This window comes from Thalassophryne amazonica, chromosome 22, assembly GCF_902500255.1.
Source record: "Thalassophryne amazonica chromosome 22, fThaAma1.1, whole genome shotgun sequence".
NCBI lineage: Eukaryota > Metazoa > Chordata > Actinopteri > Batrachoidiformes > Batrachoididae > Thalassophryne > Thalassophryne amazonica.
The window spans coordinates 3,507,888-3,520,032 of record NC_047124.1 but is presented as its reverse complement, the minus strand read 5'-3'; the positions used below and the strand labels follow the sequence as shown (position 1 = coordinate 3,520,032).

At 41.7% G+C, this 12,145-nt stretch overlaps 1 protein-coding gene across 1 annotated transcript; it reads right to left on the bottom strand.

Moving 5' to 3' along the window:
• Nucleotides 1-639: 639 nt before the first annotated feature.
• On the bottom strand, nt 640-12,061 carry parpbp (PARP1 binding protein). The gene is made up of 11 exons (XM_034163419.1): nt 12,048-12,061; nt 10,954-11,109; nt 10,293-10,526; nt 10,078-10,185; nt 8,984-9,154; nt 8,730-8,884; nt 8,323-8,506; nt 8,032-8,213; nt 6,375-6,456; nt 2,275-2,461; nt 640-1,089 (listed from the first exon to the last, which is right to left on the bottom strand). The coding sequence occupies exons 2-11, from the start codon at nt 11,104-11,106 to the stop codon at nt 770-772; spliced, it is 1,776 nt and encodes a 591-aa protein (XP_034019310.1). The 5' UTR covers nt 11,107-11,109; nt 12,048-12,061; the 3' UTR covers nt 640-769.
• Nucleotides 12,062-12,145: the final 84 nt, after the last annotated feature.

The window sequence follows — 12,145 nt, the reverse complement described above, 5'->3', positions numbered from 1 at the left end:
TTGTGCTGAGCCTGGCCAGGCTCCGTGGCAAGCCCTGCCACCAGGCGCTCGCTGGCGGGCCTTCCATCCAGGCCTGACTCCAGGTGGGGCCCCGGGCTTCCTCTGGGTCGGGTCACGTTTCCTCTGCCTCATTTGTCCATGAAGTCTGTGAAACATTCTTAGTCTGGCCCCTCATATGAGACCAATTTGCCACAAGAGACCCGACCAGGAGCACAAAGGCTCCAGACAGCACAGCTCCCAGGTTGATAGGGGCAGACAGACCTCTGCACCACGATAAGGTGACGGTTCCTGGAGAGTTAACACACACATATGGAATGTTTCTTTTCAAGAGGCATTTTTTAACAAGTGTGTTTTATACTTCGGAAAATATGGCAATTGTAGAATAAAAGTTTTAATGTACAGATATATTGAACGTGTTAATGTTCATGTTGACTGATTCATTCTTTTTTTCTTCTACAGTTTTTCAGTGTCTGGTAGGACGAGTGTACCGCCCCTGCTGGAAACTTGAAATTTTCCCCAACCTTTTGCTGAAAATTTGCTTCTAGTGTGTTACATTGAAATTTGTAGAAAATAAGACACACACGAAAATGTAAAACAGATTTACTGAAAATAATAATAAAAAAGTATTGCATCGTACTGACAGAGTTGCTTTCACTGTTTCATTTTACCAGTCGACCAAATAATCAGATTAAATACACGTCAGTGGGTTTTTGCTCCAAACTATTCAGACTTCATACTGTCTCATGTCCAGTTCTGGAACCAGCACAAATCAGATTCTGAAGAAGCTCGTTAGCTTCACCTGTCCAGCTATCAGCTTCTTCTTACTTGAGACTTTACCGACGATCTTTGCAGGCCCGTTTCCATGGATACTGGTGATCTTTTTCTTCTCTGGAGGCTCGTTCTCTGATCTTCCTTGTTGCTCTGAATCCACTTGCTTCCTCTTGCTAGTTTTACTTTGCTGTTGGACACCAGTTTGGCTTCTCTTGTGTGGACCTGCACCTTTTTTCTGCACGTTCCAACATCTTGATCCAAGACACCCCTGTTGGACACCACTCTTCTTCTCCTTTGGACATTCAGAAGCCAGATTTCCTATGATGATAATAATAAAAAAAGTTTTTCCTCAACGCTGTAACCACTGTGCTTGCTCATGTAGTAGGTTAGGATCTAGATCCAGGTGGGCAACAGGGTGCCATGACAGGCCCAGCCTGCAGGTTTTTCCTCGATACTGATCATCTCAGCAGGTGATCAGGATTCAAGTTGAGGAGCTCATCAGTAAAACCACCTGTAAGGAAAGTCTTCATGACACCCCGTGGCCCACCCTGGTCTACTCTAGACCTTACTGTGATTAGGTGTTATACAAATATGGAACTGACAACTTTGAAAGTGAGAGACGATCCTGAAGATGTTGACTCAGACTGGTCCAAGGACCAGTCACGGCAGCATGTTGGGAACCCAAAAAAAAAAAAAAAAAAATCTGTGAATCAGTGCAAAAACCGTTGGAGTGGAAACTTGCATGATGTTTGTAATATTTGCATTAAGGGCAGTGTGCGTAAACTTTGGTGTGCTTCATGCCCGATCATCACACGTGGGACCTTTTGAGCTGGTTTCTGGAACCTCGATCAGACCAGTGTCCCCTGCATGTGTGTGCCGGTTTGATCAGGGTCTTTTAGGTTCTAAAACTACTGCTGCTACCACAAATAAATCCTGGTGTTAGAACAGGTGTGACTAAACCAGACGGTTTAAAGGCAAAAATAAGTTAGGACTCAACCTCTTTGATAGAAATATGACAAACTGACAAAAAGCAGTTCGACGTGATTGTGACAAAATTGCTGACGTTAGCAACCAAGTTGAAATAAGCTGCTGTTATTCTGAGAAGCTGCAAGTGAACATTTGTCATGGAACCTGATGGAGCCAAGCCTGAGTTCCCATAGAACAAAAACCAGAAGGGGAAATGGGCAGAAGGTCTGAGTGTGTGTGTTCTGTTCGTTTTTTTTTTTTTTACAACACACTTGGGGTGAGCAGGTTTTATAGAATGAGGATTTATTTAATAGCTGTTGGTAAGTACCAGTCCCAGGGCTGGGGCGAGGAAGGGTTCAAGGCTGGACCTGAGAAGGTGTGTGTGGGCTTTGGTCCAGCGGTGTGGCGTCAGAGGAAACAGAAGCCTGGTGCAGCAGAAAAGACGCCAGCGAGAACCTTGTGCTGCCTGTGATGACATTTTGAGCCTCAGCATTCGCTGTAATACGTGTGGTACTTGTAGTTTTTGGTGAGCTGTACCTGTGGTCTGATCCTCCACAGCGCTGCTGCACTCCTGATCCACAGCTGTGGCGACTTTGTGTTTTGGGTCTGAGTACTCGCAGGCAGGGAGCTGGCTGGTACTGGGGAAGTCCAGCACCCGGTTTAGAGGCAGTTCCTCGTCTTTGTATGTGCAGGCAAACTGGGATCTGATCACACACTGTCTGACCTGGAATGAAATAGAGAACAAGGTTTTCAAAGGTGCACTACGTTTTCTCAACCCCCTTTGTCCAAGTTCTCTTGCATGAGCCCACGATAAACTGCTGAAGTTCAAGGGACTGTTTTGTAGTACTGTCCAACATACAGACAGACTGATTAAATGATTACGACTGTGACATGATTTTTCTCAGTTATCACAAAACAGTTTTTGTCTAATGGAGGTTTGGAAATGTTGCGTTATAGAAAACCTAAAGTCCCTGTATGAGTTGTTGTGCCTCAAAATCTGAACCCCTCCAAGATGATGTGACGAGACCTTCAGCAGACAGTTCATAGTCAAAAACCGTTGAATGTGTTGGAATTAAAGGCATTTTGTAAACAAGACTCAGCCAGAATTCCTTCACATTGATGCAAATGACTGAGTGTTTAACCATCAACCCCACAGTCATGCCGTCGATCTCTTCAGGCAGAAGTTCAACACCTGATTAAAAAGCCTTTTTGGACAGTTTAGTGATTACAAAGTGAAGAACACTGAAATTTTCAATCCGGGCCCCAGATATGAAAGACGATCCTTTCACCTGCCGTTTGATCTATACCTGTGTGGGATTATCACAACCCGAGGATTTCACCTGGTGGGAGAAGTCTGAAGACAGAGCAGGTCCAAAAGCACAGAGAAATCAAAGTGCTTTTGAAAAGAACGTCTTAGAAGAGCACTGAAAGGAACTGCAACCCAAGGACCCCGAGAATCCTAGGATTTAGGGTCTAAAGGTCAAGGTGTTTGAAGCGTCTATTTATTTTAATCTTGAGTGTAATAGCTTGTTTCTGAAATGATTGTAACCAAACGTGGTACATGTTTGGCATGCAGACCCTATGAAGTCTATTGAATTTGGGATCTGAAGGTCATAATCATTGAAATGTACTTTGTAAAAGACTTCTGCAGAAAAACATCACTTCGTCAGTGGTAAGATAATTGACGTTTGCCCGGGGCACCATAGGTGAGTGCAGACTATGGGTCTGTTAGTTCCAGAGCCACATTTCCCCCCAGATTTTTAAATCAGTGGGGCCGTTTTTAGAGGTTTCATTTCCTTCCATTTCTGGTGACATGAGACAGACTTAACATTTATACAAAATGCTAGGCTGTCACATGACTCAGACCTTCAACATGATCCAGATCAGGGTCAACAGTTTAAAGATGTGACTTTTATTTTACAAAACTCTGAAAAGGGAAAACAGGGGCATCGCCTCCCTAATGTCAAAGTGACAACAAGGAACATGTTTATCCTCTGTGGCACAGGGAGTCAAATCATTAGAACCCAACATGTTTGTGCCACTTGACGTCAGCGTGTGATGAAATTGTTGGACAACTCGGGGAAAAAGTCATTCAGCAGACAACAGGAAATAATAACCTTTCAAATTTCCTTTGCTAGTCAAGTTGCGCGACTGATATGGCATCTTCAAAGTGAAAATGATGCGGAAAGCTGTCACTTGCCGAGTTCAGGAAGCGGTGAGCTGCCTGGGGACCATTACCGCGCGCGCGCGCCAACAGGAAGGCAGCCAGATTGTGGGGAGCTAAGATGACATCTGCTCATGCAATCAAATAAAGGAACCATTTCTCAAAATGTGTTTAACATACATGTTAAAGAGAGTTCACACAGTGGAGCTACCTCACATCCACACACCGACCCGCTGATTACTTTAAGGGTGACTCAGTGGCGGTGGATTAGAGTACCTTACAGGAACAGTGAATACTAACTCATGAGTCCAAATCAAATACCTGCAACAAACATCAGAGTCAAAGGAACGCGATTCGTGCATCCAGTAGGAAAACGGTAATGCACCAGTCGGTCATGATCAGTTATCCCGTCGCAGGGTAACATAGGTCACAGGTCAGAGAATCCAATGGACACTGACCTTGTTTGACCTTTACTTTGGAAATCAAACATTCAACACAGTCAAAACTATTCCATTTAATCATCCACCAATAATTTGCATCACTTTCTACCAGAAGTGGAAAAACTTTAACTTTTGACCTTTGTAGAAACTGAAATTGACATTTGCCACCATTTTTCATTCAGTTATAGATAGTCCAAACTGATCAGACAAATAATCTGGTATAGTTTCCAATGTGATTGGGTCATTTTTAATTTACTCCGCCCTGGCTACAGGTGCCACCCTCTTATAACCACCACACATATTTGTGTATTTGGTGGTGCACTGAAGCTGGATTCTAAGTGTTGTTTGGCTACTTTACATGGTACGGTTTAGGTCAGCATCGGCTTTCTGGTCATGGTACTGGATATTCCAGAGTACAGGTTGCACCTGTCAAAAAATGCCTTTTGAAGAGAAAAAAAATAAAACATATAAATCATACCAGACTATAAATTGCACCTTTTTTCTGTATAATGATATAATCTCTCTTTAATTTTGATTTTTGTGCATAGTTGTAGTGTGCTTTTTATTATTGCCATTCACAGAACTTGTGTTATAAATAGTCATAATTACTATTATAAATTTTTTTAAGTGATTTTTGGTATAAATGTTGCAGAGTTTAAGTTACAGTGCCTCCCAAACTATTAAAAAAAACAAACAAAAAAACAAAACTTATTCTCTGGAAAATATGAAAATGAAGCCAGCAGCACCCAGAAAAAAGTAAAAATGCTTTTAACAGCTTCTTTTTAGATTTGACATCAACATGAGTTGTTGTCCTCCTTCAAGGACCAGATGTGATGGATGAAGATCCTGACACTTAAAAAAAAAGACATACAAAAAAAAACACCCATTCTGGTTCCAAAGATGGAAACTAGCTTGTCTTTAGATCAGGTACCAGTTCCTGCCATTGGTACCAGTCATTACAACAAAAAGCACCTATAATGGGTTTGACTTTTCTTCCCAGTCTGTTTTGACACATGGCCCCTCCACAGTCTGATTCTGCTTCAGGTTTCTTCCTCTTAAATGTACTTTTTGCTACTGTCCCCTTACACTTACTCTGAAGGAATTAATTTTTTATGTTCACAGCTTGTACTTAAAATTAAGTCATTTTCAATCATTGCATGTCTGATCCATGGTGGGGGGGCATGGCTGCCTCCAGGTTTTCTTCTACAAACAACAGACGCTGTCAACAGACAAACAGTTCACGAAACAGAAGAATAAAAAGGAGCAAAAGCTACACAGTCTAGTGTTTTTTATGAGGTCAAGAACACAAATATTGGGATTGGGAGCGTTGTGCGGCTCACGCGTCACATTACCGAAACAGCACGCGGTCTTGATATACAGTAATTTGTGTGCACAATTAACCAACATAATTTGGGGGAGGATGTAAAATGTGGAAGTGTGAGTTGAGAAACCTTCACAGTCAGAAATCAGACTTCTGGTGACCTTCTGATTTGTGTTTCTTCATCTGAGATAAAGAAACTTTGAGTTCCAGTTGCCATGGAACGCAACATTTAACTGGGTCCAACATCTAAAAGTGAAGCTTTGCCACTTTGATACCAGTGCACGTTGAACATTTTTGTATTTAGGGTTTGTTACTTGGACAAAACAAGTCGTGTCATGGAAGTTCTTTGATTTTTTTGGGACTTTCCTGGAACACAGGCTCAGTTGACTAATTAATAATGAAACTAATCCGTCTCCTCAGCGTTAGCAGACCGACTGCAGCATAAGTTATCATCAGTGCTGGTTAATGGTTCGAATCCCTTACAAGTAAGTGCGGCGGATTTAAAGCGTGCACTCAAACTGAAACGCAGCTGTGCAAACGGGAATGGTGCGAGTCAGTTCAGATGTGAGCTTCAGCTAAGCAAATAAATAATAAAATACCAGGGAGAAATTACAGGATGTAAAGACATTATTTTCAATGTTTGTACATCTGATTCAATTTGGAGTAACTGATGGTTTGGATCTGCTCTCTTGGAACAAGGGGCCCACCGTACCTTGGGTTTGAGCAGGTCTTGCCGGCCCTGGACGCGGTTCTTCAGAGGTTCTGGAGAGGATCCAATCGACACTTCAGGGGATCTGAAGAAGAAGGAGGAAAATAGAAGAGGTTTATAAATTATTAACCCAGAAGGTTACCTGGTCAACCACAAATTCTGCTCATTACTCTTTAAAGCTGATCCTCTAATTTCAGCATGGATCAGTCCAGGATTCAAAACTTGTTTTTAAACTGGATATCAGCCACTCAGATGTTTGGTTTCCCTTTGACCACAGCCAGTGGCTGTTTTATTATTATTATTTTTTTAATAATGTTATTTTTATTTCAGATGTCAAACAGATGATTCCAGTGTGGGAGGATTTTCCTCTATATGGTCTCAATGGAGACACTTTCTGGTTTAGTTGTTGTTTCAGGGGCTTTCCCGCTTGTACCCCCCCCACACACACACACACACATAAAAATGCTAAACTTTAATTCAAAGCTTTGTCTATTGACCTTGCTGTACTCAGTGTTAAGTCTGTGATTTAACATTATTTTAGAACTGAGGGTTTTGAGATCTGTTAGTGTTAAAAACTCTGCCAGAGGTATTTCAAAGGATTATTATTGGCATTTTGGATTCTATCTTTACCTCCGCCAAGGAGGTTATGTTTTCAGTCGCATCTGTTTGTTTGTTGGTTGGTTTGTTAGCAGGATTACTCAAAAAATCCTCATCAGCTTTCAATGAAATTTTTACCAGGGGTGTATCTTGGCCTAACTTAGAAGTCATTTTAATTTTGGTAATGATCTGGAACACGATCCGGATCCAGTAATTTTTTTAAGGATTCTTTATCATTGCAGGATAGGGCCAATTTCAACATTTTTGCATCTGACTTCATGAAGACGGCTCACAAAGGCTGAATAAAACTTAAGTTATGACACAACAATAATTTAGCATTTGTTTCTCCTCATTGAATAAACTTATTAGAAAATAAAAAAAACTTGTGTAGTTCATGCAGTTTCTCTTTATAAATACATTTGCTGAAGACCTAAAGGTTTAACCACTGAATCTGAAACACGACGGTAGATGCATGAAACGGCGTGGAATAAGTCTCTTTGCCAAAGGGTATTCCATGTGACATCAGTGACCCTATGGCCTCAGCGGGGGTTTGCGCTCTCCGAGTGCTTCTAGTTGGTGATATTTGTTTGATGTACTTGAAATGTACTCGAGAGTCAATGAGGTTTGACTTAAAAAAAAAAAAAAAAAAAAAAAAAAAAAAAAAGCGTGCGTTGGTGCTAGACTACGCTCAGTGGCCACTTTATTAGGTACACCATGCCAGTACCAGGTTGGACCCCCTTTTGCCTTCAGAACTGCCTTAATTCTTTGTGGCACAGATTGAACAAGGTGTTGGCAACATTCCTCAGAGATGTTGGTCCATATTGACATGATGGCATCACGCAGTCTGTCCATCATCCTCTGACATCAACGAGCATTCTCGTCTGCACAACTGCTGCTCGCTGGATATGTTCTCTTTTTCTCTGTAAACCCTAGAGATGGTTGTGTGTGTAAATTCCAGTAGATCAGCAGTTTCTGAACTACTCTGACCAGCCCGTCAGACCAACCACACCATGTTCAAAGTCACTTAAATCCTCTTTCTAATTATTATAATAATTATGCCAACCTGAACAAGGTGAGGATGCTGGTTCCCTCAGAGCCATTAAGGGTTGGTTGGTCCTCAGACAGCAGGTCCGCCTTGTTTGGACAAGGAGGAGCCAAAGCTTCTTCATCCAGCAGAGCTATCAGCACCTTCACAGTATCTCGACCTCCGTACGCGGTCGCGTGATTGACTGCGTAAGCTTTAGGCTGGAGGGTAACATTGCCAGATTAGTCAGTCTTTGCTTGAAAGCATGGATTTCAGCAGAGAACATATAACCGACTGTGATATGCCTGACAATGTCCCGTTATACGTTACCCTGGCAGGACTTATCCCAGTCTCGCCTCCGTGAGCTTTGTCTTTCTGGATCTGGTGGAGATGGCAGATCCGCTCCTTCAGCTCCCGCGCTGTCTCTTCAGCAGCGGCGTAGACCTCGTCCCCGCTGCTGCAGCCCTTCACCAGCGCTGCCTTGATGGCCGCACAGAGTTGGGCTCCACATGCTCTGAGGATGACACGGAAAGGAAAGCCTGAAGTTGGGGCATTGGTTTGGAATCTCACCTCCTTCATTTAAATTTCACTCCCAAGTCAAAAGCTGAAGTTAATTTATAGTTAAGTTGCAAATAAGTCACGGCTCTCCCTCCTGAGGCGATTCAGCCTCAGGACATGAGGTATTACTTCAAAATTAGCAGAAGCCTCGGGAGCGAGAGGACGTCTGGATAGCATACCCCGGGTCAGGACTCTCTCCCAGGATGTCTTCCAGGTTGTCTAGAAACTGGACGAAGTCGGACAGGCCTTTGACATGTTTCCTTAGCGGGTCAGACGGCGGTGGCGCATAGCCTTTTCCTCCCAGCTGGATGGCCCGAACAAATGACGTCACGGCCTGCGTCGGGAAAGACGAACAAAGGTCGCTCCGTGCAATGAATCCAACTCTCATTCTGCCACGTATGACCGCAACATCGCAGGATGCAAGTTTTCTTACCAGGAACAAAGATGTGTTGTTGTTGCGTGCAGAGTGTTTGACATCAGTAAATGCTGTTCGGCCAAGTGTGCGAGAAGGGACATCGAGAGTAAGTGACAAGGCAACGTCATTCTTCGAGTTGACAAGCAAATCCAGATAAGCGAAGAAAACCCTCCTCACTGCCATTTTCACCTACACACAATACATGCTGAAGTAAGCTTTGGAATAAAAAAAATTAAGAAATCCTTAGAAAAAGGAGAGATTTTGGAAATGTTTATAAAGCAGGAGCATGACCTTGAGCTTTAATAGCACTCCAACTTGAAGATGCTTAAATGTGTGTGAGTTTGAGCACATCTTTATATTTCAAAAAGACAACAGTGCTATTTTGCAAGAACATTGAACCAGAAGAAAGTTGGTTAAAAATAAAGTATGACCTTGAGCGTTATTAGCATTCCAATTTATTGTAAGATGCTTCAACATTTGTAACTTTGAGCACAGCTTGATTTTTCAACAAGAAAACTGTACTATTCTGCAGGACCTTTGACCCAGAAGACAGCCAGTGCAGAGAAAAAAAAAATATGACCATGAGCTTTAATAGTGTGCCAGTTTTACCTAAACTTCTTAAATGTGGATGACTTTGAGCACAGCTTCATTTTTCAAAATACAACAGTGCTATTTCACAGGACCACTGCCCCAGAAGACAGTCGGTGGAAAACACAGAGTATGACCTTGAGCTTCAATACCATTCTAATTTAAGGTAACACACTTAAACGTTCATGATCTAAAATGCATGAGTGGGCATTTTGAAAAGATTGTAAATCATCATTCTTCACCATGACCTTTCATGCGAAACAAAGTGCATGACCTTGAGCCTCAAGTGTATTTCTCCACAGGTGCAATAAAGATGGTAAATTAATTTTTTTTTCTTATTAATTTTATTATTATTTTTAGTTTGGGCACAAATACAATTTCCCGGTACTTTTACCTACAGAAACATAGGTTGGAAATGACAGTATGACCTTGAGCTTTAACCTGCATACTAATTTATCCACAGGCCCTTCAATAGTGTATTGAGATGAGCAGTTTGAAGTGGTGGACCTGTGGACCAGGCCTACCTGCGACCTGTAGGGTCCATGTTTACTAGATGGTGTTGTTGAGGGGACAGAAGGCTCCAGTGTCTCTTGGACCTCCGTTTTTCCCAATAGGAATTCAAACAGCTGGATCTTGGCAACAGAATGAGAAAACAATCATAATTAGAGATAAATTGTCTGGAACATCATTGTCGCTGGTGTCGCCACAATCAGTCTGATTTGAAACAGTTCTGACTCACTGGGCTCACAGGTTCCTCTGGGTCTGAGTCCACTCGTAGCTGTTTGTACAAGGACAGAACATCCACCAGGTCCACTGTGTTGGAACGTTTCAGGAAGGACGTGTACGCTTCCAGGATAAATTCATAGTTCTGTGAGCGTGCGGGGCCGGGAGGCGTCAGGTGAAGTTTGTCGAGCAGTAAACACTTCCAGGCCATCAGAACGTCACTCAGAGCCACTTTGAACTCGCGGCCGTGCTGTTGACAGACAAGAGAAAACAGTCAAAACATCAGCTGTGATTACCAACGGCCTGGAACCAATCAGTTAGCAGAGAGAACTGAACCGGGCCAAGAGCCGTCTGGGTCGGACATCTATGGTAAAGTCATCAGTTATGGACGTGACGTCAACAATACATACACATTTGAAAGATTTCACTGAAAATAAGTTAATAAATCTGGAGTTCCACCTGTTTCTACGGTCAATTAAAGATTAGTTGCCATCAGATTCTGGTACTGATCTGGTATAAAATAACTCAGTCAAAGACAGTCATTACATTTTTTTGGTGGGGAGATAAATATCTGTTAAAATCAAGGTCATAATTTGGGTTTAATGCTTATGCAGAATACAGGGAATATTTAGAATTATGATCCTTGACAGGTCAGACTCAAGGTCAGAACTACTGACCTGTTTGTTGACCTCTGCCGTGACCAGTTGCAGCACCGTCAGCATGCCGTCTGCTCCGTGGACAGTGGTCCTCTCAGATGGGAGAACTCTGTAGCATTCCCTCCGGAAGGTTTTCACCATCATCTTCAGACGATCTCCTAAATCCTCCATCATTCCCTAAAAGAATAAAGACAGTCTGTCAAAACCATGACAAACTTTATTATTATTATTTATTTATTTATTTATTTATTTTTTGCACTCCCAAACCTGCATTTTTTTTGCAAGGCCTTCTGGTGTCAGAATGACGCTCTGAGCCTGATGTCTCAGGTGTCTAGTAACCTTGCAAATTATTTTATTTTAAATAATTTATGGTGAACCTTTAGGATTAAGTTGACTTTTTTTCTGAAATGCATGAAAAATAAAGCTTGGAATTTGAACCATACTTTTGCACACTTCTAGGAATGTCATGCTGTATCAGAATTCTAGTTCTGGAATACATTATTTCACAACAGAAGACTCCAGATTAAAGTCCACCAATGCAAGTAATGTGCAGTCGAGTCAGGAAGGGTGTCCAGTGTAAAACTTGTGCCAAATCAACATGTGGATCCAGACCGGACCCGCAGTGGCGGCCCCCAACAAAAAGGAAGAATCCAAAATAATTTATATTCCTTAAAATGACCTTATGGCTTTATACCTATGTATATGTGTGTGAGTGATTCAGAGTAGTTTGCCAGAAAATCAGCACCTCAAAATGTGAAATTTTTGGGCTTATCATAAAACCAGTTGTTTAATTTAATGAATATTTGTTCTGCAAAATAAAGAACAACCAAAAATTAAAAGATGTCAAGATTTTTTTCTAACATTTTATATACTACTTAATTCACAAACTATATATAATAAAATAATTATGTTGGCAGCTTTATTCCAAAACAAAGTCGTAAAGTTTCTACTTTCCCAGCAGTACATAACTTCAAGTAAATTTAATAATAAAACTGAGTTGGTTTTTTTCTTCATTCAGCATCTTGTCAGTTCTCTTTAAACGAACAAATATAATGTAGCTTGTTGAGTTTGTGGCTAAATAACGCAAAGAAAACCTCGATTTAAACCGGACTAACCTGGAAAGTTCCAATAATTCTCCACAAATAAACCCACAGACGGGTTTGAATTTTTAAATTGCTCGTCACGTGTTGTAGACTGACCAATCAGGTTTTCG